At 51.1% G+C, this 24,086-nt stretch overlaps 9 protein-coding genes across 9 annotated transcripts; 3 read left to right on the top strand and 6 right to left on the bottom strand.

The window, feature by feature from the left end:
* Positions 1 to 69: 69 nt before the first annotated feature.
* N7539_001806 (putative toxin biosynthesis protein) lies at positions 70 to 1,580 on the bottom strand (the record flags this gene model as incomplete). Its single annotated transcript, XM_056931409.1, has 3 exons — positions 70 to 1,095; positions 1,207 to 1,314; positions 1,386 to 1,580. 3 exons carry the CDS (start codon positions 1,578 to 1,580, stop codon positions 70 to 72), a joined length of 1,329 nt encoding a protein of 442 aa, XP_056793440.1.
* Positions 1,581 to 2,020: 440 nt separating this feature from the next.
* Positions 2,021 to 3,427, bottom strand: N7539_001805 (uncharacterized protein; the record flags this gene model as incomplete). The annotated part of the gene is made up of 4 exons (XM_056931408.1): positions 2,021 to 2,555; positions 2,636 to 3,009; positions 3,093 to 3,197; positions 3,263 to 3,427. The coding sequence occupies 4 exons, from the start codon at positions 3,425 to 3,427 to the stop codon at positions 2,021 to 2,023; spliced, it is 1,179 nt and encodes a 392-aa protein (XP_056793439.1).
* A 1,314-nt stretch (positions 3,428 to 4,741) lies between these two features.
* On the top strand, positions 4,742 to 5,785 carry N7539_001804 (alpha/beta fold hydrolase; the record flags this gene model as incomplete). The annotated part of the gene is made up of 1 exon (XM_056931407.1): positions 4,742 to 5,785. The coding sequence occupies one exon, from the start codon at positions 4,742 to 4,744 to the stop codon at positions 5,783 to 5,785; it is 1,044 nt and encodes a 347-aa protein (XP_056793438.1).
* Positions 5,786 to 7,090: 1,305 nt separating this feature from the next.
* On the bottom strand, positions 7,091 to 7,873 carry N7539_001803 (uncharacterized protein; the record flags this gene model as incomplete). Its single annotated transcript, XM_056931406.1, has 1 exon — positions 7,091 to 7,873. One exon carries the CDS (start codon positions 7,871 to 7,873, stop codon positions 7,091 to 7,093), a length of 783 nt encoding a protein of 260 aa, XP_056793437.1.
* A 1,266-nt stretch (positions 7,874 to 9,139) lies between these two features.
* Positions 9,140 to 11,527, top strand: N7539_001802 (putative C6 transcription factor; the record flags this gene model as incomplete). Its single annotated transcript, XM_056931405.1, has 5 exons — positions 9,140 to 9,408; positions 9,494 to 10,218; positions 10,331 to 10,754; positions 10,830 to 11,112; positions 11,189 to 11,527. 5 exons carry the CDS (start codon positions 9,140 to 9,142, stop codon positions 11,525 to 11,527), a joined length of 2,040 nt encoding a protein of 679 aa, XP_056793436.1.
* Positions 11,528 to 11,760: 233 nt separating this feature from the next.
* N7539_001801 (putative RING finger domain protein) lies at positions 11,761 to 12,436 on the bottom strand (the record flags this gene model as incomplete). Its single annotated transcript, XM_056931404.1, has 3 exons — positions 11,761 to 11,944; positions 12,041 to 12,217; positions 12,345 to 12,436. The coding sequence occupies 3 exons, from the start codon at positions 12,434 to 12,436 to the stop codon at positions 11,761 to 11,763; spliced, it is 453 nt and encodes a 150-aa protein (XP_056793435.1).
* A 3,207-nt stretch (positions 12,437 to 15,643) lies between these two features.
* N7539_001800 (homeobox domain-containing protein) lies at positions 15,644 to 17,631 on the top strand (the record flags this gene model as incomplete). Its single annotated transcript, XM_056931403.1, has 3 exons — positions 15,644 to 15,819; positions 15,973 to 16,084; positions 16,183 to 17,631. 3 exons carry the CDS (start codon positions 15,644 to 15,646, stop codon positions 17,629 to 17,631), a joined length of 1,737 nt encoding a protein of 578 aa, XP_056793434.1.
* A 1,896-nt stretch (positions 17,632 to 19,527) lies between these two features.
* Positions 19,528 to 21,388, bottom strand: N7539_001799 (flavin monoamine oxidase family protein; the record flags this gene model as incomplete). The annotated part of the gene is made up of 3 exons (XM_056931402.1): positions 19,528 to 21,028; positions 21,115 to 21,152; positions 21,263 to 21,388. 3 exons carry the CDS (start codon positions 21,386 to 21,388, stop codon positions 19,528 to 19,530), a joined length of 1,665 nt encoding a protein of 554 aa, XP_056793433.1.
* A 946-nt stretch (positions 21,389 to 22,334) lies between these two features.
* Positions 22,335 to 23,306, bottom strand: N7539_001798 (uncharacterized protein; the record flags this gene model as incomplete). Its single annotated transcript, XM_056931401.1, has 1 exon — positions 22,335 to 23,306. One exon carries the CDS (start codon positions 23,304 to 23,306, stop codon positions 22,335 to 22,337), a length of 972 nt encoding a protein of 323 aa, XP_056793432.1.
* Positions 23,307 to 24,086: the final 780 nt, after the last annotated feature.

The following is a 24,086-nucleotide window of genomic DNA, read 5'->3' as shown; positions in this document are numbered from 1 at the left end:
ATCTGAATAAACCTACTCGACCGGTAGTTATTGGCTATCAGAAACCAGAGACTGATCATCATCACAGCTCTACAGCTTTTCCTTGGGTCTGCTGCCAGGGGCCTTTGCTATGGATATTTGCAGACCTACCTCTGAGGCCTTCAGCATCCCAGGCTCTGACCGTTTGCTCTGATAGCCGGCCAGCAGGCGTTCGTCCGCAAGCCAGCCCTGGAACCACTGCTGCACCCACTCCGCGACAGTTTGAGCACTCCAGTCGACATCTTCAAGGAGAAGCACATGTGACCCCTTCTCGAGGACAGCTTTTTTCACCTTCCCATGTTCTATACCACCACTTCCCCCGGTGCCAACGCCAGTGGAGCTGACATGCAGCGTTTGTAGATCAGGACTTGCCCATGGACTGCGACTACCATAGACAAACAGGACACTTGGTCGAAGACTGGGCAAATTGCGCATGGCTGCGCAACACTCAGGTCGAGCATACCCCAGAGGACGAGCGAATTTTGTATCCCAGTCCGGTAAGAGAAGGTGATCTAAACCCGCTGATTCGGGTTCCACATTCGCAAGATTGTACTGCCACATTTCTTGGTATTTGGTAGTGGTGAGAGTCACTGCCCCCGGAGGTAAATCAGGTTCTGTTTCATTGTTATATAATAGAGTCGGGACTGGCCGAATTCCATAGCGAAGGAATAATTCGACGACTCGCGGGTCCCATTTACGGCAGCTTTGACGAAGGTCTGTCTCCGCTGCCTCTCGTGAGTCCCAGAGATCATGGCGCTTGGCCGCAAATCGAGCGGGATTGAACGGCGGATGCCATCCATCGGCGAATATGACGGGCTCAACGAGTATGATCGTCGAAAGAAGTCGAGGGTGTATGGTGGCAAGATTCACGCTGTGATGAGAATGTAAGCTGAAGACACTGGCAGCTGAAGTTTGACTTGGTGTATGGAAAGCAGAAGGATTCTGAAGACTCAAGGGATCCGACGAACAGTTGCGAACAACCCATGCTATGGGCAATACCAATGAGGGGACGTGGCATCTCGTCTCGGAAACAGTTGACCATGTGCAGCAGGTCGCGTGAGTGATCAAACAGATTTGCTGTTGCGCATTGAAAGCAAGTCATTATACAGTGTCACAACGCGCCCATCTCAGAATGATTTCAGGCCTATACCACGTACTGGTGTCTCCCTGTTTGTCTTCGTTGAGAACGTAGCTGGCACCATGATTGGCAGTGTCGGCAATCCAAATTCCGCGGAGTGGTATTGATTTTTGCTTCAAATGATCATACAAGGTCTCCCAGAGTGGTTCGTATAGTTCCTGAGTGTTGCATTCACTAGCGTGTCATCGAACGTTCGGTTCGGAGAATGTCACGATATGGTGGACCGTACCTTCGGAATCCCATTGGCATGCAGAGCGACGATCGTAATCGCATTGTCGGGAGCCGGCTCTGGTCGGTCGATCGGGATGTACTGTTTGATTGCAATGTGCAAAAGACCCTCTTGACGGCCCGTGCCGAGAGTATGGGGATGTTCACGGATGTGCTGCCCGGCCAGGACATGCTCGATGATCTTGAATGACCCCATGCTGATACAGCGACCAAGGTGACTGTCCAAGGCTGGATGGACAGGAATGAAATTCTCAAGCCTACAGAGAGAAACGCCTTGACATATGAGGGTGACTTCACGAGGATTCTTTGTGGCATCACGTGAAGAAATTGAGTGACCATCCCTTGCATTGAGCAGTACCTCTCACTCAGTCGCGAAGAGGAAAGGGGGCCAAAATCCGTCATCAGTCACCCAGTACTGATAATGCAAGTACTTCATCTGCCAGAATTTATTTATCAGGGCGTGGTGCGATGCCTAGAGCAGCCTCGATTCAAGGCAGGGGATAATCGGGGTGGCTCTGAGACTTCCATCGACTGCATGTGGAGTCTTGCTGTGCAACCTGGGAAAGCTGTATAGATTGACGGTCTAGAATTATCGCCTATTATGGCACGACAAAAGAAGGATGAAGCAAAATGCTCTCAGGTTTTATTCGTAGAAGAGACTTGATAATGCACGACCTTTCGTATGCCTTGCTTGTCTGAGTCCCCCGGTTCCCCCGCCCCATCGAAGGGGAGAATCCGATCTTCACTTTCACCTGAAATACGGTATCGAGAATCGTCAGGAATCACTAGGTGATTACTGCTTCTGTTATCTTGAGAATCACTATGACTCTGCCAGTGCCTGTGAGACTGCGATGCACGACTCGCCTTGGGGGTTCGAGCAGAAAGGCTCATTGAATTTTCCGTCTTTCTGCTGATTGAGAGGCATGAAGGGAAGAGCCTGGCCAGTGGAGCCCACATCATGGGCAGACACGCACAGATGATTGCAATGTTCTCTTCGACAATTGTCCACATGGAGGAAGTGAGATCGTCTGCGACATCATCGTTTAGCTCGGCCGAAAATATCATATGAGAAAGGTCTTTGAATAGTTCGGGAGAAGACATACAGGTCGTATCAGGGCTGGTTGACGAAAAATCGAGAGTCTGCATACGCAATATGCTCGTAACAGCCACGCTTTGAAACACAGAAGTCAGTCTCGTCTCAAGGAAGAACTTGACGGATGCTCAGGAATTAGGAGGGGAATTGGCACATACAACATGCCAAAGGCAAAGACCATCATCAACGCGATCTTCCGTCTCACAGCCATCTTCGAGTGATAGATGGGATACATTGGAAGCGCCAATATCATAAGGTCAGTCGCAATGGAGAATCCCGCATTGGCGTACCAATTGGTGGTGATGTTGATGCAGTGTCCTGCAATGCTCTTGTCCCAGGCTCGCGCGACTGGCGTGCATTGGAAGATGGACGCAAACAGTGCAGCTATCATGTAGCAAGAAATGATGATCAGGAGGGTGAAACAAACTATGCGAAACCATCGCTGGATGAATATTCGTAGGTAGAGTAATAGGATGGACATCTTCGTCAAATTGATTGTAAGCTTGTAGAAAGCTTGACTGATGAAAAACAGCTGCAGGAATGGCAAAGACATTAGCGAACTTGAGGGTCTTGCCAAATGCTGTCAGAACAGCGTCTACTCAGTGAGCTGCGTACCTTTAGGGTCATCAATCGATTTGGTTTGGCGAGGTTTCTGATATGTTGACCAAAGCCATAGGCACACGATGCCAGCATCAATGCCATAACCACGATCGCGCATGTCTAGGTGTATGAGGGGTCATTAGATCTTTGCACTAAGGGTGTCCAACATGAGCTTAACAACGCACCGCAGAAGCCAGAATTGTCCAATCATCCCAGCCCAGGCCTGACTTTGTCTTGACACGAGACCATATTCGGGTCACAACGAAGAGGGGCATGATGATGAGGAAGATAATGGTAGGTACCTGGATCTCCGAGGCCCTGCTGGGACCGGGCTCGTTGGCTACCATCATGGAATCGCGACTGAAGAACAGAAGACGTGCATGTACTGCAAGACCCTGGCTCCAACACTGCATGCAGGAGTTGGAGCGAGATCAGGCAGGATTTATCGCCATTGCCAACCCAACGACTAGCTCTGTCGCATCGCAAACCATGTCATATGGGCGAAAGCTACTATGCTTTCAAAGGAGCTTCGCAGAACCTTTTCACCTGGATACTCGCACATTCTGCCAGTTCCAGTCGTGTCAAAAGAGTCACGGAAATTAAGTCCTCTAGGTGCGCAGGGTGGCGAAGCCAGATCAAGCTAATGGGGTCTCGAACACGCTCTGCGATCCTTTGATCGCTCCGTGTGCGGATTCATCGGGCTCTGCTAGCAATGTAAACGTGTTAGAGTCATGTAGCTAAGTGACCGGGGTACCATGTGGATCAGTCAATAGACCGTCCGATTTGTCGCCGAAATTACAGTTTGCCCGTGCGCTCCGAGCGAAGTTGCAATTACTAAATTGGTCACTAACTCAATTGCGAGTAGTGCCTGACTGCACTCGCCGTTTTGGGGGCGACGCTAAGTAGAAAGGAGTAAACAACGGACGACAGTAGCTTTACGTGCCGCTGCACACAACGTTGCCGTCTCATAGACAACAATGCTATTGAGTATTGAGTATTATCTGTATTATTGATGCCCGTCGAACTATGTTGGTCGCGGTAAATGACGGGCCAGACTGTCAGCCAACGCTTTCAATCCGAATCGTGCAGGGTCATCCATAGCGCCGAGTTGTTTGTTGACAGTGGCACTCGCAGTATCCCGGCAGCGAGTATCTTTTGGCCAGATCTTGATTTCGAGACTACCGGGGATCAATTCATAAACACGCCAGTCGCAACTCACTGGTGTCCCATTAACGAACAGCAATTCCCATCGTCCAACAAACGACAGCTCTCAATAACATCGTGATCCTACTCCTTTGGCTCGGATGAGCGAGGCAGTTCACGCTCAGACTCGGAGAAATATTGCATCGGCGGAGCACCGCAATGCGCTAAATTCAACTAACCCCATCAGTGCACTTCCGGACCAAGACCCCAAGTCAAGTAATTTACGTGACCTCCACAGAAGCTAACGCTCGGTCTTTTCAAGGATGAGTTGAAGGGACAAGTCGGCAGTCGGCATTGGATCTGGAAGCAAAAGGAGCTCAGCTAGTGGTCGACCTTGGCCCAATCCATTACATATAACAATGCATCGTCCGACGTAACGGGGTTCTTCGCGCACTTCTACTCTGCCCTCCTCCCTCTCGATTCCCACGGAGCAGCTGTTTGCTCACACACAACGAACAGCCATGAGAATCTTCTCAGCTTTCAGCGCCATCTCGGCCATATCATCGTATGCATCATTTGCTCTGGCGCAGTCAAGCCCAGACCCAGTTGGCACGATCTATGATGGCGATGTGCCGGACAATCTCTACGGATCCGATTACCCCTACCCATGGCCCGTGAAGCTGTACAACTTTTACAATCAGCGTCAAAACCTGACCATGGCATTCATGGATGTTCCTGCGCCGTGTGAACATGACAAAAACAAGGTCGCTGTGCTGCTTCATGGTGGAAATTTCTGCAGTGTGACTTGGTCAGACACTGCACGTCGATTGACGGCTGCTGGGTACCGAGTGATCATGCCGGATGACATTGGCTTTTGCAAGTCGAGCAAGCCTCAGGGCTACTCCTACAACGTGCATCAGCAAGCGGAGAACATCAAGAGCCTGCTCAATGTACTTGGCATTGAGAAAGCCACCGTCATGGGGCATTCAATGGGCGGTATGATCGCCACCCGCTTCGGGCTCATGTATCCCGACAATGTTGATCAGCTTTTCCTCGTCGATCCCTTGGGTCTGGAGGACTGGGTTGCCAAGGGCGTCCCATACGTGCCCGTAGATGCGACCTACCAGGGCCAACTGACACAAAACTTCACAACGCTCAAGGCGTATGAGCAGGCCAGCTATTTCCACGGTGCTGAGTGGAAGCCCCAGTACGATAAGTGGGTTCAGATGCTGGCCAACATCTATGCGGGAGATTATGGTTCAGACTATGCGTACGTGATGGGTCTCGTCACCGACGCCTTGCTCAGCCAGCCGATTTTCTACCATCTCCCCCTGCTCAAGACCCGAACCTATCTTATGGTCGGAGAGGCCGATGTGACTGCCCTTGGAAAGCAGCAATCGCCCCCCGAGGTTGTCGCCAAACTAGGTCATTATGCTGAGCTGGGGCCTGCAGCGGCTGCGATGATTCCCAACTGCACGTTCCACATGTTTCCTGGGCTAGGTCACGCGCCTTTCCTCCAGGATCCAGAAGCCTTCTACAAGGTCCTTCTTTCGTGGCTTGATTAGAACAAGGGCTCCATGGACCCAGGATCAGCATGACCCAATCGACCTTGGTTACTTCTTCTTCTTCTTCTTCTTCTTCTTCTTCTTCTTCTTCTTCTCAAGTCTTTATCATCGCTGGCACGCTGTGTCCATCGATGGCGGTCTGGATCTACAGTTGCTGGACATTGGTTCTCATACAATCCAAATTGGAACTCGAGATATCGCCGGCAATCAATCTTTGGGGCAGTGAGAAGTCGTCACGGGAAGCACGCACCATTGATAGGGTCACGTCTACGGCGGCGGACAAGTGTATTTACTCGAGGATGAACGCCGTGTTACGAAGAGTAATGGCGGGCTGAATCCGAAAGTACTGAAGCAACAGCAATAAGATATAATGGAGATTTATAAAACAGAAATTCTGAGAAACTACCTATCGTACCAGTGGACGTTGGCTCTCTAGGTGGTAGGCTTGCTGTACAAGTGTCCCAAGTTCCACCTACGTTTCTTCCTGGGTGTACTCAACTACTCATGGCCCATATCGGCTGCTATGCCACGTCTTGCCTTGAGAGACAGGCGGTACTCAACTCGTGTCTCGACATACTGCCCGACGGTCGCAACGGACAAGTACCCCATCCCTCGAGTCCAGGAACTATATATTCGCACTAGCCATGCATTGAGTCGCACGGGCAGTACTACCGTGCTACGGGCAGCTGTTTAGTCCCAACTCCATTACTTCAATAGCAGCGGCTGACCAGTACAAACGACTTCAGTTTGCTGAACTTGACATGAAGTCCCTCTATCAAGCTGGTAAACACTTTCCAAAGCAGGCAACAACTTTGAGAATCGTTTAAATTCACCGGGCGCGGTCGGGTTGCGAAAGTGGCAAATAATGGACTAAATGGGTCATTCAGGATCATATTAACAATGTGGGCGACTATTCTCAACAAGTTGGTAAGATGGCCGAGTTGGTCTAAGGCGTCAGGTTAAGGTCTACCTTAGCATAAATTCCTGATCTCGTTTACGGGGCGTGAGTTCGAATCTCACTCTTATCACTTACGTTACCTTTTGCTCTTTTTGCTGCTCGGACACTACTACCCCATCATCGACCACAGCGATCCATGGTTCTATCTACTGCGCACTTACGCACTTACGCAGTACTACTATGCCAGGTTAAGTCAAGTGACATCGTGTTTTTGTTTAAATTCATAGATGAATGACTCCCCCAAAAAGAATCGGACGAGAAAGAGATGCCCAAGATGCGCGTTGTTGATGGGAAAAGGATTGAAACAATACATACCGATGAACAGGGGAGACTAGCGCACTCCACCTTCACCTTTGAATTCTCACAATATCGAATCTCAAGTGCGGCCAAGACTTATCGTCGAACCAAAGGGCGATGCGAGCAATCCGTCGAGATCCACGTGGAAACGCGTTCAACATTAAATATGCAATGACTTTCCCCAGAGGCGTCCCAAGCAAGATCTGGAATTCGGGAGTGTCTGCCTCCCAAACTTGGGGATTTTGATTATTCGAATGTTGCAAAACACCTATGATGAAGCCTCGGGTGACGGAGTTAGCCACATGTGAGATGACGACATACCTAAGAGTACCAAGCTCAAAATGCCTTTCATAGATGGCCTTCGTCATCTCAGACATGAAAGGGTAGCCGAGCTTTTCAGGCCGACTGATGTCTTCGAGGAAGATGACACCCTTTCCGATACGACCGATCCAGCGACAAGAGTTGAATGGCTGAGACGGCGGGTACTTGAAGATGGCAAGGGATTGGTAAGGGTTCGCTGCGGTTCTGGACCTTTGCATGCCAGGTAAGTCGACAGGAAGGAAGTTCGACCCCGAATAGACCGAGGGAAGCTCATCTGGCTGCTCGTTCATATCCCATTCGGTATTCTGGATATGACCCCAGGAGTATGCTGAGATGGAGATTGGGCACGCCAGCTGGGGGTCAAGAATCCAGGCGAGCAGGCGAGCACCTGTCGCTTGCTCACGATGGTAATTCTGTATAGAGTCAGTGATTTGGAAGAAGGACGACTCGCCCCTTGGATTGTCAATGCCGTCTCCTGCCCCATCTGTAGAAGAAAGGTATGACCGATTCATACTTTTTGGAGATTCGGAGCCTGATGAGTCTGAAGAGTCAGAACCTCCGATCGAGAAATTGGGTGCAGAAAGTCGTGGAAGAGATCTACGAGCCATCTGTTGTGTTGGACCTCTGATGAGCTTACCGGTGTTCTTGAAAGCAGAGATTTTGGAAACTTGCTGCTCGTGGCAGGATTTCTGGCTTTCGAAGTGGACGGTAGCGCCGAGGGTTGTTGGACAAGTGCTGCGACTGATGGCGGTTCAAGGTTCCCTCTGCTTAGAGTGCGTAAAAGAAACGTTGGATAGATTATTTGTTCAGGTCAATGTTCAAGCCTTGGCCGATTTGGATAGTTGAGAAGGAACACAACAGAGCGTTTCGGGAACTACCATCTTTATATTATTGCTGCTTCAAATCCAGCGCTATCGTACAAAGAAAGCCTGACATTGGAATTGAGATCAACTGATGGTAGGAAAGAAGCCATTATTGTCATTGATCTCGGGGCTCCCAATGACGGCTTCTTTGATCACAGGAAAATGACTCGGCCAGTAAGATAAACGCAACAGAAATCGAAGTAAGCATCGCAATGAATCAGAAGCTTCCATTGACGTAGAACGATCATCTCAAAGACTCGGAAATACCTCGAGCAATTTGTAATAAAGAATTTCTGCCTGGAACTAGGGGTCATCCGTGCAACTGAATGAACCTCCCTAGATCAAAGCCCAATATGTCAAATGTATGTATTGAGCTAAGTACAGTGCTCAGCAAGCATACAGTATGAAAGGGCAAACAGACGACCTCAATTCTGTGAAAGAGATCTCATCCGACTCAAAGAAATGCCATAAATAGGCATGCTCGGCCAGGCTTCTGGGAAGCCGACGAGTCCATGGAACTCAAAGAGTCCGGAAAAGAGTAATTACGAAACTCAATGTGCAGTCCAGGTATGATTAGATCGAATTCAGTCCTTCTCGGATACAGTATCAGATATGATTCATGATGTTTCCCAATTCAATCAAAGGTGTAGTTACTGCTAGACTGTGTGTTGTGTAGGTAATGTGCAGGACAAAAGTAGTAAGCGGCGAAGCGCATCAAAGAGGCCAAAAGCCTGAAGGCTCAGGCCACAAAGACCAAGTACGAATGAGACATTGCCCATTTTTGCCTCGGCGCAGTGACAAGTTCTGCCAGAGCTACCCCCGTCCTTGGAAAAAACTGCTCAAATATTACTTTTCGTCGCGCGAAACTCCGCAGCTGAGAGCGTTGTTCACATGGAGTCATCTTGAACGGACGCGATGAGTAATGCCGATGACCGCCGCCGGTCACGACCCCCGACCACACGGCGAAATGGCACGCTGCAGTCGTGCGAGCCGTGTCGGCGAGCAAAGCAGCGCTGCGACCATGAACGGCCAGTGTGCCGTCGATGTGTAGCCAAAAAGATCAATGACCGATGTTTTTACCATCCTGCACCGATGACTCGGCGCAGGGCATCGGACAATAATATTGCGGTTCCAAGACCAAGTCTTGCGCCTGCGAAAAGATTGACGAGTCAGCCCACATCCAAGTAAGCTCTCGTCACAAACAATGTTCATCCGGTCATCCGGCGAGGCTGCAAATTCTGAGAATTTATCTTAATGATCATTTGCCAGTGCATCGAGTCCTGGATCTGGATCACTACAAGGTGGACGGATCTATGCCCCCTTAGAAGTACCCTCGGCGTTGCCGGGATATATGGGCTCTACGAGCTTCACGGCAGTGCTTGCTGAGCATCGCAATGAAATTGCATTTGAGCAAGGCGAGAATACCGAACCTCTCCCTGTACTCGTCGTCGAGCCAGATCGAGTACAATCTGGAGCCGAGGTTCTGCTCTTCCTGCATAACCTCAAGCTTCGTCGACAACTGATCGAGAAATTCTACCTTCGATCCTGCAATGTCGTGGTACCGAAAATCGTGGTCGATGCCATGTTGGATTCAATTGACGAGATATTTAGTGGTTTCAACTCAAATGACTTAATCTCCCAATTACAAAGGCTGGCAACCCAGCTCTGTCAAAATTCGTCAAGGGCTTTGCTGACCCATTCATCGATGACCGCTGATGAGTACTGCGCCTCTTTTACGGGAAGTAATTTTCGTTGGGAAGCACTGGGAAATATCTTCAGTCTATGCGGACAGCAGGTGGTAGTCACACCAGAGAATGATCCTCTGGTGGCGGACGGAGGTGATCATGGAGATAAGGATCGACTGCTGGAACAGTTGACCTTGGCGAGCACCATTTGCTTAAATTTTTGTGATCAGGCGTCCATGGCAAACGAGATGCTGGCTTGTCTGCAGTACAACGATGTCATGTTGCGGACACAGTTATATGGTGATTCAAGTATGACCACTCTGTCCTATTGTGATATGTCCATTCGCTGCTAGAGCTCGCGGTGCGAAATAGTGCCAAAAAAAAAAAAAAAAAAAGAGAAAAGCTGACGACTTCTTCTTAGGCTATCAAGCGTGGCGTCGACTCGGAGATCTCACAGCTACCATCTACGCTGCTGGTTTACACGTGGATGCCGAAAACTCAGACGATTCACCTTTCTTCTTGAAGCAATGGCGACGGTGCTGCTTCACATCAGCATTTTACATGGACAAGACCATTGCTACATTCCTTGGTCGTCCGCCTCTCCTCAACTACCGTTATTGTACATTGACCCCTCCACTAGATCTCAATGACGATGACCTCGTGGCAGGCGGTGAGAAGCTCAACCAAGCAATTTCAGAGCTTGACAGTGCCGGCTGGAGTACGAACGGGACCCGAAACCGAATGTCGATGGGGCGGATCCGGTTCCAGCTCTCGGTGTACAGAGACCAGACCCTGGAAATTGCGTTGGGATGTAGTGAAGGCCAGGATCTGATTCGAAAGTGCAAGTGAGTTGACAACATCGATCGCAGATTCATGCTTTTCTTATGGTTGGTCTTGCTTACCGTGTCTCGCTCATTTAGTGAAATCCTCGAAGGCGTGCGTGCGGTGTGGGAGTCAACGCCTGATCATCTTCGCTATGATCGAAATTCCGCCAGTGACGATCACAATGGATGGCTGACCATCCTGTACCTCTACCTCAACTATCTTTACACGTGTTTTCTTATTCAGCGGGCTCTTATCAAACACACCAATACAGGCCAGGAGGCACTGTGTGACATTTCGCGCCAGGTCTTGAGCATCGTCAACAGCATGACTACAAGACGTAGCGCCATGGTCGACCTTGACAGACATTATTCGTGGATCGTAAGGACTACGGCCCTTCTGCAACTGTTGTTTTCACTGTGATGTGACCCAAGTTGCTGACTTTCGGACGTGGTAGGCTCTTACATATGGAGTTCCCAGCTCCGGTGTCCTTCTGCTTGAGCTGTTGCATCAGTCTCATCAACCAGGTCCGCATCATGTCGTGCTTCCAAGGGCCGAGCTCATCCGTAATCTGAGCGTTTTTGTATCGATGCTTTCTTGGATTGCACGCCCCGGCCACGGCAACTACCGCACGTGCAAAGAGGCCGAGAAGAATCTGTCGCGCATCTTGGACCAAGTACTCGACCCGCAGCCAGTACATGCAGAAGCCATGCACGATGTCACTACGGAGCTCTCGAGCTTTCTGAATTGGTCCAATTACAACAGCTGGGATTTCAACTCAGAATACTTTCCCTAAGAGTCATGCGTCTCAAAGTACCGGTTTGTGTTAAATCACTATCACTTGCAGGCTCATCAATTCGTCATTTTCATTTCATCGTCAATTTCATCCTCGTCACTTGGGGCTCATTCATGAAAATGCCCTGAACACGTGGTGTGTGTCATGATCTCCGTCAACAGCACATGGAGCACCTTGTACCAGCAAGCTGCGTCCTGGAATTCCAAGTCTCACAGACGATTTCGTGCCTCAAGTCATACCATCCACAGATAGTCGAGTCTTCGCGGACTCTTGGGCACATAATACTCGCGGTGGCACAGCGGGCAGTTGAAATGATCCCCCAGATACCATGTTTCTAGACATTCTCGGTGAAAGACATGCAGACACTGCAATTCACGGATCTCTTCCGTGCGTTTGACCTCGTCGAGACACACAGCACTGTTGAACCGCGGTCAGTAATCGGGGGATACTTGTTCTCCCGCCTGCTTCTTAATGCTGGACCTTTAAAGTCAAGATAGAGGATTAGTATCTTACCACACAAAATGACCGTCCACTGCTTCGGGCAGACCAAGACTGCCCTTTGTGGTCGCCCACCATTCCTCCAGGGTGCGCGTCGGTGAGACGGCGTCCAGACTGCGGAGTCTCTCGTCTGTATTTTTGGAGGATCGCGAGACCGTCCGACGATCGCGCCGATTGATGAGAATACTCAGGCTGCGTCGCTTCTTTAGTCTCAAATCGTCTGCGAACCGCCAAAAGGGAAGACATGGACGGGGCATTGCGGCTAGATTAAGAGTCGAAACTTGGGGGGAGGGGAGGGGTTTATCAAACGATGACTTACATTAGACTCATGACAATTAGCATCACAACTCCCAAACCAATCCCTAGGACAATCGCCATGTGGGTAGTCTTGACACCTTGATCTTCCGCCATATCGTCCGGCGCGCTCTCCCCAACGTTTCCGTAGATCGGGTGGCTCAGACGTAAACGCTGCAACGAGTCCACTGCAGACGAAAGAGGCGAGCGAGAAATTGACTTTTACCGGACAAATGAGGGCAGGGTGCGAAGGTCTCGAGTGATGCTTGTTCGTATTGCCCAAGGGCCGACTGCAATGCGGGCGACCGTCTCTTTTTAATTCACGGTAAGCAGATTGTTTGATTTACGACAGCGGAGCAACTGTCTAATCAAAGAACGGGCCGACCTCGAGACGCACAGATTCAGAGGGATGAATACTGTGACGATCGACTGTCGAAGGCGGGGGAGAGAAAGGTTGGAAAATGCGTCTTTCTGACGGCGGAGTCGACGAGTTTGCGAGGGGACGAGGGGGTGCGCAAAGAAAGAAGAGGTGACAGGTCGGGTTGCTGGATGGGCTGATCGGTTGGTTTGGCAGACTTTGTTCACCTGAAGGGATACCAACGGTTCCAAGACCCAGCAGTAGCACCCTTGCATCCCCTTGATTCCTCGGTTCTTTCGGAAGAACCAATGAAAGATGGCGATAGCAACGCTGGGAACCGGCAGCAATGGGCTGGATGTGGTCGTCAGCAGCCTCGAAGGGAATTTCTTCGGTCGGCTGGAATAGTGGTGAGTCTTGAAAGCACAGACGGTGTTGGGTTGACGCGGGGAATAGAGTTTGAGAGGTTGACGGGGGCTTGGACGGAGCTGTGGAACGAGGCAGAGAGCTGTTCTCCCCAGTGGCGCAAATCGTATGACACTCACCACACGCGATCGCCTGCATTCGCCCTCGTTCTCATCCCTCATTGTTTCACTGGTTCGATGTCTCTACAGCTGCCTGAAGGAGGGCGCCGGACATGATTCTGGTCATACACCCAGTGCCCCCCGTCTGTGGAACCGAGATCGTCAGCGGACTTGTCCGACTAGGCAGGCTGCTACCAATTCTCGGTAGATTCAAGTCCATGGTAGTTCGTGGCCCGACCAGAGGTCATCATTACAGTCACCGACATCACTGACTACTATCAGCAGACGTCCTCCTCGTCTTCTCTCGCTCAATACTCCAGTCCTGCAGCATGAGATCTACAGTAAGATGCCAAAGGGTGCTGGATACGCTAAGTGTACTGTATCTCCTTTAAGGTTATTTCAACTGTGGGCCCCTTCTCCCTTCACGTGCCCTGTCACGGGTCTCCCCCACTTTTAGAGTCACTGTCTCCTCCTTCGGCACATGCGCTCTTTGTGACGTACAGCAGTAACTGAATTGAAAGTGTATGCCTTTTCCATTAGAAGAAGCTCTTTCCAGATCATTAGACTGTCGATTTCAATTTCGAGTCTCAACTCTCTTGCTGGAGAAAGTTATTCCAGTGGGCTCTGGTGTCTCGACAGCAACATAAGCCTGCGCAGCCAGCCGTCGGGGTGGTCGCCTGACATTCTTCCAACTCCAACCCAACAAGCCCATGACTGGTCAACACTGGGGCTTTTCAACACCCGTATATAGGGTTCCCAGGGTACCTGGCAGGTATACTGGTACCTTGGTCAATTTCAGAGAAGATGACTGTACAAATCTCCATGGCACGGTCCCTGTGCGAGAGTGCGCGCGTCGGGACGATCCCGCCAGTATGCCGAGACCCGAGGCCATCAACATCCACCAACACCAGTCGAGAGCACAATATTTCAGATTGCTGTGCGAATGAAACTTATTGGAAGAAGCATGGGGCGAGAGTTGATCGATGAGCATCATGCTGCACTTCGCCTGTCTAAACGCCCAGATATCTTACCCTTAGCGAGGAGGCCATAGCAACATGAGGTGGAAGGTTAACACCCACATGCTACGATTCATATCATTTCATAGGTACACGACTGCAGGTGGACCTCTCCCACAACCGGAATACTTCTGGCAGTCGAGCGGCCTAGCTTTGTATTGCCCCAGAAGCGAAGTTGATGCACCATGTCAATTGACCAGCGGACGCCTGACCTGTCTCTGTATGTGAACAGAATGAATATTTGTCAGTTTGATGTTTTAGGGAGGCTTCAGCTACAGATGATAAGAGCTAAAACCGTTGTGCTGATGAGCCACTGCACAAGTGCACAGCTCAGTCAGCGCGTAATTTTGTCTTCAAGGAGAATCCTCGACAAGCGTAGATCCTTGAGCAATCAGTTCTCCGTGGGTCTCGCGATCAGATGGATGGCTGACCGTCCAGACCGAGGAATTCCATTGGTACAACGCTGTGCGCCATGAACGATTGGATCGTGAACCAAGTGTGAGTAGTGAGATTCGAAGCACCATCACAACAGTCGACTGTCTTTTCAGAGTCAATAATCAAATGGACAGTAAGAATGCAGGTCCCTCATTCTAAGTCCGCAAGATTAAAGTCGCGGTTCTCCCGTTCTGCGAAACGGGAAAGGGCTCGAGCAGCAGCTCCGGCATCATCATCACGTGAGGACGTGTCGCGGCGCGTTTGGGCGCGGAGATCATCCGCCACTGAGTTCTCTGGTCCATTCACCCCAACTTCAACTACAGCTGGGGGGGGGGGGGGGGGGGGAAAGTCCCTCTCAGCTCTTCTAGTCGGGCTACATTATGAGATGCTGGTAATCATCGGATGACTGATAGTTCAAATCTCTTGACATGGGGCTCGGAAAATTTGTCTAAAATTCCAGAAATCGCACGCATTCTCTCACACGTGCGAACACGCGAGGGTCCCAGTCCGCCATTCCAGACAACCTTGGAAAGTGGAGATCCTCAACGATGTGTAGTAACCTTCAAGATGGCACGGTCGGCGCGTTGAATGATCACTCGGATGTAGAATTGAATCAACCCTGGAGTTCAGAGGCGTTGGTCTTGTTGATAATGTTCATGCGTAGAGCTAGGGTGCACTCTTTTGCAGGACTACACATACAAATCAGTCTCATGGTCACGTCCGGAGAAGAACAAGGTAGCGCAAGTACTGAGTACTTTACGGGCGCACGTCGAAACTAGCGCGGGCCACGTTCTAGCTACACTCCCGCGTCTGTACATCGCGACGCGATTATTACGGCCCTCTCTACATGCTCGCTTCGACTCCAGCCTCTTCTCAACTTTCAACCACCGTCTTTACGATTTGTTTCTTCCCCCAGTGCTCTGATCTGACTTCGTCTCAAATTACCAACTTGTGAAACATCCTTGGATCAATGTTTGTCTGCTTCTATTGAGCAATGTCCGACTTGGAGCCTACAATGGCGGCGGTTTCCTCCTCGCCGTCGCTGCCGGCCGTGGACTCGAGTACCTTGACCTATGCCTTTTTGGTACACTCTCAAAAGACTCTGACCCAGAATTTACCTCCTCGAGTGGACAACAAATTACTCGCTCGACAAAAGCGTCGTCGAACAAGGTACGTGATCACCTTCTTGCAATCAAGCGTGGAGCGACTTCAAATGCAGCCGCGGGCCGTCAACGCGTCTTCACGGAACACCTCCAGAAAAAAAAAAAAGAGGCGCGCGGCACAATAGACTAATATCGAATCTCTTCCAAATTTGATCAATAGCCCCGAAGACCATGCTATTCTCGAGGCCGAATATCAAAAGAATCCCAAACCCGATAAACTTGCTCGCACTCAGATCGTGAATCGCGTCTCGCTGGGCGAGAAGGAAGTACAGGTAGGTAATGCCAAGACTTGAAGCGCCCACCAAATTTTCCCGCCCATCCGCATAGCTACGCATTTCAACTGACACCCTCTCCTCTTGTGACGGAGCAGATTTGGTTTCAAAATCGCCGCCAAAACGATCGGAGGAAATCCAAACCGCTCCAACCTCACGAGTTGCTTGCACCGGGCTCAAGTATGTCCGCCTCATCGGGCCGCCATCCAACAAGTGACGATAGCGCGTCTGCGGAGCCTGGGTCATCGAGTGGGGCAGAGCATGTTGATGACCCCCAGCCATCCGGCTGGAGTGATGGGTTGTTGCATCTATCAGATAATTCTGATCCGATCATGGAGGAAGAATCAGTAGGACGCGGGGAAGAAGAAAAGGATGACATCGAGGCGGTAGGCCCAAGCACACAATCTACCGTTTCAACAGAGGCCGTGGAAGAGACTCCGCCAACCACGCAAGAAGAGTTTCCTGGCGCACACTCCCAACAGTCATCGCTTGAGAAATTCGTCGGGGGTTGCGGAGCCATTCCGAAACGGAAACGCTCGTCGTCAGAGCTTCGAGGGGAATTGACAGCCGATCGGGCCGCGGCGCAGGTATTCGCCACACCGGTCAAGTCACCACCGTCTCTGCGCTTGTCGTTCTCCTTTGACGGAGAAGCCATGGTGCGCAAGGAAGATGAAATGACTCCTTCGCCTCCAACGGGCCGACAGTCGTTAAGAATCGCCATGTCTTCAGACGGCAAGGCCGTCATTCGGGGTGAGAACGAACCCTCTCCGTCCAAGAATCGGGTGGCTATGTTCTCTGTCCGTAGACCGCAATTCACAGGTCTCCGCCGCAGCAGCAGTGCAATCTTCCCGGTCACGCCGCGGACAGCAACATCTGAGACTGATCGCATGTTCGGACGCTCCCGCGATGCCCGAAACTGGGAGTCTGCTTTTGACACCGATGCTCGCAGCGCCCTTGCAACGCCAATGTCCTCTCATAACCCCCTGGGATCGTCTCCAGGACTCTTCCGCTCTCACAGCCAGCGCTCTCTCGCTCGCAGTGTCTCGCAACGCAACAGCATGGCCTCGGTTCTTGCTGATGCGGCACGTACTCCAATCTCCGAATCCATGGGAGAGAAGAGGCGAAAGCTTTCTCGAGCAGTCTCTTCTCTCGGGAGACTCGAGACGGAGCGTAGCCGAAGCTTGCATTACCAATTGTCCAGTCTTAAAGAGACGCCGTCCAAGATCGGCAAAGCAGACATGGAATTTGACCTGGGCGATTCAGACAAAGAGAACTGGGTGCCTGGCACACGGTCAGCACAAATTCGACGGCGGAACGTATCCTCGGCACCTCGCCCTGCGTTGCGGGATGCTAACCGAAGAACTGGACTCGGGATCTCATCAAACGGCAGACGCAACCGACAGCTTCCCTCCGACGGCCAAGGGAAACCAGAGCCGGAACTGAGTGCCGAAGTGTCTGCGTTCATGGCCGGTGCGGGCAGTAGTCCCAAGGATGATCTTGACTGTGTCCAGGGACTGTTGTCTCTCAGTCAGGGTGCATGGCGCTGAGACTTGGACGTTTTTTTTTCTTTCTTCCATTGCCTTCCAATAATCAGATATACCTTTCATCCACGTCTTATAGACATGCTTGAATTCCAGGCTTTCCATGAGTCTTTTAACGTCCGACCCGGCCCGTGCTGTCATCAACCTTTTGCTCCTTGCTGCATTCTTGTCTCCATCACACGTGCGCCCTTGATGCGTCTGTCCATTGCATCATCGATATTTCTCATGTCTGCTCTTGCTTCATTTATTACCCTCTTTCGCTCTTCATGACGAACTTGCAAGCGGTCTTTTGCCACATTTGTCACGTGCATACCACGAAATTCCCCCTTGTCTCCGGGCATCTTTAATCCCGTGTTTGATCACCAGCGTCTACTGTCTACTTAGCGAGTATCAGAGATTCTCTTAAGATGAAAAAAATACCACCTTTGCTTCATTAATATTCTTCGGGTCTTCCAGCCATTCTTTACCGTAGATATGCATGACATGCACTGTTGAATCGTTGACTGTACATATGTCCACAGAAGCTCGGCGGTAAGTACTTCGTAGACTTTTTGGTGTCAATTCTAGGTGAAGCAGTCCAACTACAGTGTCACGACTTGCTTAGATCTGCTATTTCCTACCTCCCGCCCATGCACATTTAGGTTCTCGAGAACAAACTGAGACTACCTTATAGCTGGACGAGCCCAGTGCTCAAAATCCACGCCATAAAACACTCGACAGACCACAAGTCCCAAGCAAGAAGGAAAAATCCGCACTACCGGCAATAAGAAAAAAACACAAAACAAAAGTGAGACCCTTCCACCCGCAGAGACATCTATCCCCTAGTAAGTTGTGAGTCGTGAGTCATGACACAAGATACAGGAAAGTCTGCAAAAAGTTTGACCGACGCAGGGGTCGAACCTGCAATCTCTTGATTCGTAGTCAAGCGCCTTGCCATTGGGCCAGCCGGCCTGGTGCTGATGTTGTACTGTTGAGCCAACTGAGCAGATGAAAATTTCTATCGCATTGTGGATATAAGAGTGAAGCATGTTGTAGAAGGAGAGGATGGTGAGATGGCATTGGGGGATAGGGGTGGATCCAGACCCACTTGGTTTCCGCACTCACATGCGAGTAGTGGGTCTGTGTGGGTGAGGTACACTGGAACAGTAGTACTTATCCGACGGACTCTATGGCTGGCAGCTGCTGTTTAGTGTTTACTGAGTAGTCAATCAAAGTGTTCTGTCGAGTAATCGGGTGTGATTTGGCGCTATATGAGAATTGAAGTCAATGTGAATATCAGACGAAATTGAATTGCTCAGGTTGTGATCGTGTGTTAGCATCCAGGTTACGCTGATCTAGCCTCGTGGGCGATTGGAAACCTTGGCTTTCCTTGTACGGCATGCCGAGACTACTGGACTAGCGTTGGTCGAATTGGCGGCGTCGGATGATTCGGGTAGGACTGTACGTCTGGGCTGGATTGCATTTGGGACCTACTGAGTGAGTAACTCAGTACCTTCTTCCCACCAGAGTAGTAACTACTACACTAACTACTGCCTTAACTACTAAGGTTACAGGTATTCCTCTAGGTCGGAACTTGTCGACACTGCCATTCTTGTTTGGAAACACTACCCTTCTCGACTGTACTTAGGGCACGATAGTTGAATGAAAAAAAACAAAAGTTAGAATGACCGCCATTGACCAGGCACTGGGCTTGACACACGCCCAACGAGAGTACAAGTAAGGCGCCACCATTTTCAAGCCAAACCAAACACAGTGCCATGGATTTGCATGCGACATACAAGCCAGAACCAGTACAAGCTCGTCCAGGACAAAATTCGTCCATCTTGTACAGCACAGAGTAGAGAGTATATGCACAGTGCACAGAACATGAACTCGGCGCAATCATACTCTGTTCATTAAACTTCATGGAGATTTATCGCTCATCGCAGACGGCAAAGAGTCATCCCGACATCCAGCAACACCCACATTACCCAACCTCAACTTCTCGCAAATCTGCACGGCAGCTCGCTCGCCACTCCAATATGCGCCCGTAGTAGTCCCCAACGCCACGAACGGAGCCGTATGCTCGCCCGCAAACCAAAGGCCACGCTCAGGTCCAACCCCGGCCCCCGTTCGAAGCGTCACAATGTCCTTGTCGGCTTGGGTGAGACCGATTTGAAAGTTGCAATAGGATCCGTTACCTGCATAGGGGTCTTTTTGCCACTGGGTGGCTAGGACTCCGGTGGGGTCGCAATCAGGGCGAGAAGCGTCGAATCCGGGAAGTCGGGAGTAGAAGGGTTCGAACAGGGTGATTAATTTCTCTCGATACTCCGGGGATCGGGGATCCAGAGGGGATATTTGTTCGACGATGTATGTTGAGCAGGGACCGTAGGTGTAGAACATGAGCGTGGGCTGGTTGCAAGGGCTGGGGAGGCCGGCGAGCGAGAGACATTCTTGATTCCATTCCATGCCTTCTGGGTGGTTTGTATATTCAGGTTCGAGGAATTGGGTAAATATGGGGTTCATCGCTGGGCTTGTGCTTGTGCTTGTGCCTGTTGTTGTTGCTGTTGTTGCTGTTGACTGGCTCGCTTCACTGCTACTGCTTGCAGTTTGGTTGGTAGAGTCATCGTGCCAGAAAGCCCGGGGAAAAGTCAGGAAGACTTTCTCCAGTCGTCCATAGGTAATATTCTGGATCGCCGAGAGCAGAAGACTAGGCAGCGCAGGACTGAATGCCGCTGTATTCTGCTTCAACCAGCCCAGAGGACATGTAACAACCAGCTCGTCAAAATAGTATAGATCACCGGAGACGGTCGTCACGGTGATCGGCTGACTGCGGTCTGGCATCTGCTCGCGAATTGGTGTCTCAATCGCCACAACAGGCTGATTAAATCGTACGTCTGCCTTTGAAAGCGCTGCTTGAGATACGTATTCCACAATCCGCTGATACGTTGACGCAACAAAGTCGTTGCCTTGCTTGAAAAGTAAGTCAATGCTCCAACACCAATCGCAGTCATTGACACAATTCAGCCACTCACCACTGTCAATGCATTCCTCGAGGCGGAAAAACTTCAAACTTTGACGTCCAACTGGATCGCCGACATAGCCACCCCATAGCTTACAAGCATCCAGGCATACTCGCTTCTCCTGCGGAGAATAATCCATCTGCTCCAGCTGGTCCCGGATAAAGTCGTAGAGACTTCGCTCAGGAGGGATCACACTGCTATGCTGATTGCTGTATTCAAAGGCCTTGGCAATTGTTGTCCACATGAAGTTTGAAGCTTTCGCGGTCAAGGTCTCGTCCAGCACTTGACCATCTCGGGTAATCATGAGATTCTGGCCCACGGGGTCATGCGTCACCGTCTTCGTCGCGGCGGCAATGGCCGTGATAGGATTTGACCCCGTGCCATGAATCCAATTGGAGCCCCTTCAATTACAATGAGTGGACTATTTGACCAGGCAGAAGCAACCGAGGCTTGAAAAAAAAAGAAATGGTTGGGAGGTAACACGTACAGATCCACCAGATGACCACCGACCTTTCCTTGATGGACCTGGAATATCGGAAGGCAGCCGTCAGTGATAAGTTAGAGATATGCTATCCTTGTGCAATACAGCGGATCATCGAGCGAGAAAAACCGCCGTCCTGGTAGCAGAAACTTACTCGGCCGCCAACCCGGTCTCGAGCTTCAAGTATGGTCACTTGCGCTCCGTTTTGGACGAGAATGTCAGCACATCGCAAGCCCGAGAGACCCGCGCCGATGATGCCGACACGGGGCTTGATCGACATCACAGCGATCGGCAGACAGCCTCAGTGAGTGCGGCAGAGAGTGTTACCTGTACTGTGCGACCGCGCTCTACTGATTGTTGTGTCCTGTGATGCGCACTCCTGTCGTGATTCAGGACGAACAGGACAAGCCTCGGTCCCTCCATCCAGGCGAGTACTCGTGGCTGATGGTCGATGATCATCAAAGTGGGGGTAGCTGGGGCATGATTGGCTGCCGTACAATCTATGGGGCCAAGAAGGGGAGATATAGCCGCTTTTTCAAGGAACTGTATGAATTCATTCCGGGGAGAGAATTAAGTGTCATGTATGAGCGATCTTGCATTGAATCCCGTGAAGTGACATGGTCGGAACAAATACCGACGCCAGCATGAGAAGGCCCCGGTCTCGATCCTGTCGTGTCAGAACCCAGCAAGCCCAGACTCCAGGTGACGACTAAAAGAATACACAAAGACGGTGGTATCACGAACGATCAACGAGAATAGGGTAGCAACGTAAGGCCCAAAGACAGTTGGGACTCTTGAAGGAAAAGAACGATATCGAAGTGCGCGGGTGTCCAGGAGGAGCAAAAGATCGATCAGAAACTCAACGCCTGGCCCAAGACCCATTTGCACCACCGGAGAGCATGATCCCAGGAACCACCGAGGGCGCCAACCGTGTAGAAGGGGAGAAAAAACAAAAAAAAAAAAAACAAAACGCCTGTGGGTATGACATCGCTGAGAGGAAGAAGAACAGAAGCACAGAGATGGTGGGAATGTACATCGTCGGACGGGTTGGTGGCTTGAATGCAAAGTGAAACGTGACTGTGTGGAGAACGGGCAGTCCTTATCGTGCCAGGGTAGTCAATGATGAGAAAACGCCGTTGGATGGACATTATGCAAAGTAAGAGCCGATATGATTTGCACCATGAGTGTTTGGCGAAGAGTCGGCGGAAGAAATGCAATTGTCATATTTAGTCCTCCCAGATAGTTTCGAGGTCGAGATCCTGTCGGCGCTCGGCTCCGCAGACACTCCAGCGCTTGCGCTTATCAATGCGAGAAGCATACGAGTTGTTTCCCCCGCGAGTAAGAGTAAAGGAATTGTACGGCGTGGCCACGTCAGAAGCGCCTCGTCGTCGGCCGGTTGTGCCAGCCGCATCAGCGGCGTCAGCAGCCGCCTTGAGCTCGGCGATTCTCTCTTCCTCTAGTGCCTCTGCCTCGGCGTCAGGGATATCAGGGATTGTCTCCAGCGAGGAGATGCTGGGGCTGCGGGATCGGAAACTGGTCGGAGTCGAAGGAATGGAAGACGTGGAAGAGGCGGGGTGGATAGGGTAGGCTTCATTGTATCGACCGCCCAGGGTAGGGGAGCTGTGGACCGAGGGAGGGCTGTTGATGTGTGGCAGCTGAAAGTGCAGAGGGGAGGTCGAGCGCAGTCGACCGCTGCGTAAGAATGTCTGGGGCATCAGCACGGGCGAGGAGGCTGACTGCGAAGAAGGGGAGCGCGGCACTGTCTCGAGCTCGGCGTTCTCGGAGATGGTCTCGGATACTATGTTCAAGGAGCCGAGGCGGGTCTCAAGGTGATCCTCGCTGCGCATTTGTCCTGGGTTGGAGCGCTTGGTGTGATCGATGGTGGGTTGAGTTGCCGACCCTCCTCGGCCGTTCACAAAAATGTACCGACCTCGCGAGTCCATTCCGGGGGAGGAGTAGGCGCGGGTCATGGAAGGCATGCCGGGAATCCCTGCCAGTGAGCGGGAGCGCAAATGCGATGGCGCCAAAGGAGCACGAGTCCGAACAGGCGTCAGCTGCTCACGAGGGAGCGACGAAGTGATCATGACGTCCTCTTTCACAGCGCGCTCGGAGTGGCTCTCGGAAACAGACGCGGTGGCGCCTTTGGTGTTACTAGGCTCAGAGGCGCCCCTGATTTCCAACCCATGTGAGCCGACCATGGTTTCCACAACCGAGAGTGATCGACCCTGGGTGAAAACGTGGCGTGGGTTGGAAGAGAGGGCGAAGAGTGAAGAAGGAGGATGAGCGGAATGGGGGGGGGGGGGGGGAAAAGGTGGGTGGAGCGTTATGAAAGGGGAATCAAAAAAAAAGGCGCAGATGAGGTGCTTCACGCCGAACGCATCCTAGATAGGAAATTGAGGTAGCGGGCACAGTCACAGGAATTAGAGTAAGAGCCTTGGACCTGCCAAGTTGGAAGAGGAGAAAGGGTTAGAAGAAGGAAAAAGAGCGAAATGGGAGAACGTGAAGATCAGATCCACGGGCAGCCTAGGGAGGGAAAAAAAAGAAGGTTGCGGCGAAACGGCGCCAAGACTTGACACGAACGGGGGTAAGCGTACGTATATACGGGCGTTTCCCTTGAATCAAGGTGAGATGAAGTTGCAGAAATCAAGAATCGTGATTAATCGACCATTGTCCACTCACCTGTGCCGTATTTATTGCAATCTACCTAGTTGTTGGGCATGAACATTATCAAGGCATACAAATGCAATTCCATCATGTTCCACAGCGGATCTAGAACCCACTTAGTTGTTGCATGAGGCTCTGATGGTTTCGGTCATAATGGAATTCTGCATGCCAGTACTCAGTAGCATTGAGAAGCATCCAGCTGCTGTTAGCTGACTGAACTTGATGTCAGCGATAGCCCTCCTCTGTAGAGGTAGAGGTTCGCACGGCTATACAGGTCACGATTCACTACTACCTGACATCCGAAGCACCAGCAG

The sequence above is a fragment of the Penicillium diatomitis genome, assembly GCF_028827545.1.
Source record: "Penicillium diatomitis strain IBT 30728 chromosome Unknown utg000002l_segment0_segment0, whole genome shotgun sequence".
Taxonomy (NCBI): Eukaryota; Fungi; Ascomycota; class Eurotiomycetes; order Eurotiales; family Aspergillaceae; genus Penicillium; species Penicillium diatomitis.
The sequence above is the reverse complement of the archived record's forward strand: the minus strand, read 5'-3'. Positions and strand labels throughout refer to the sequence as shown.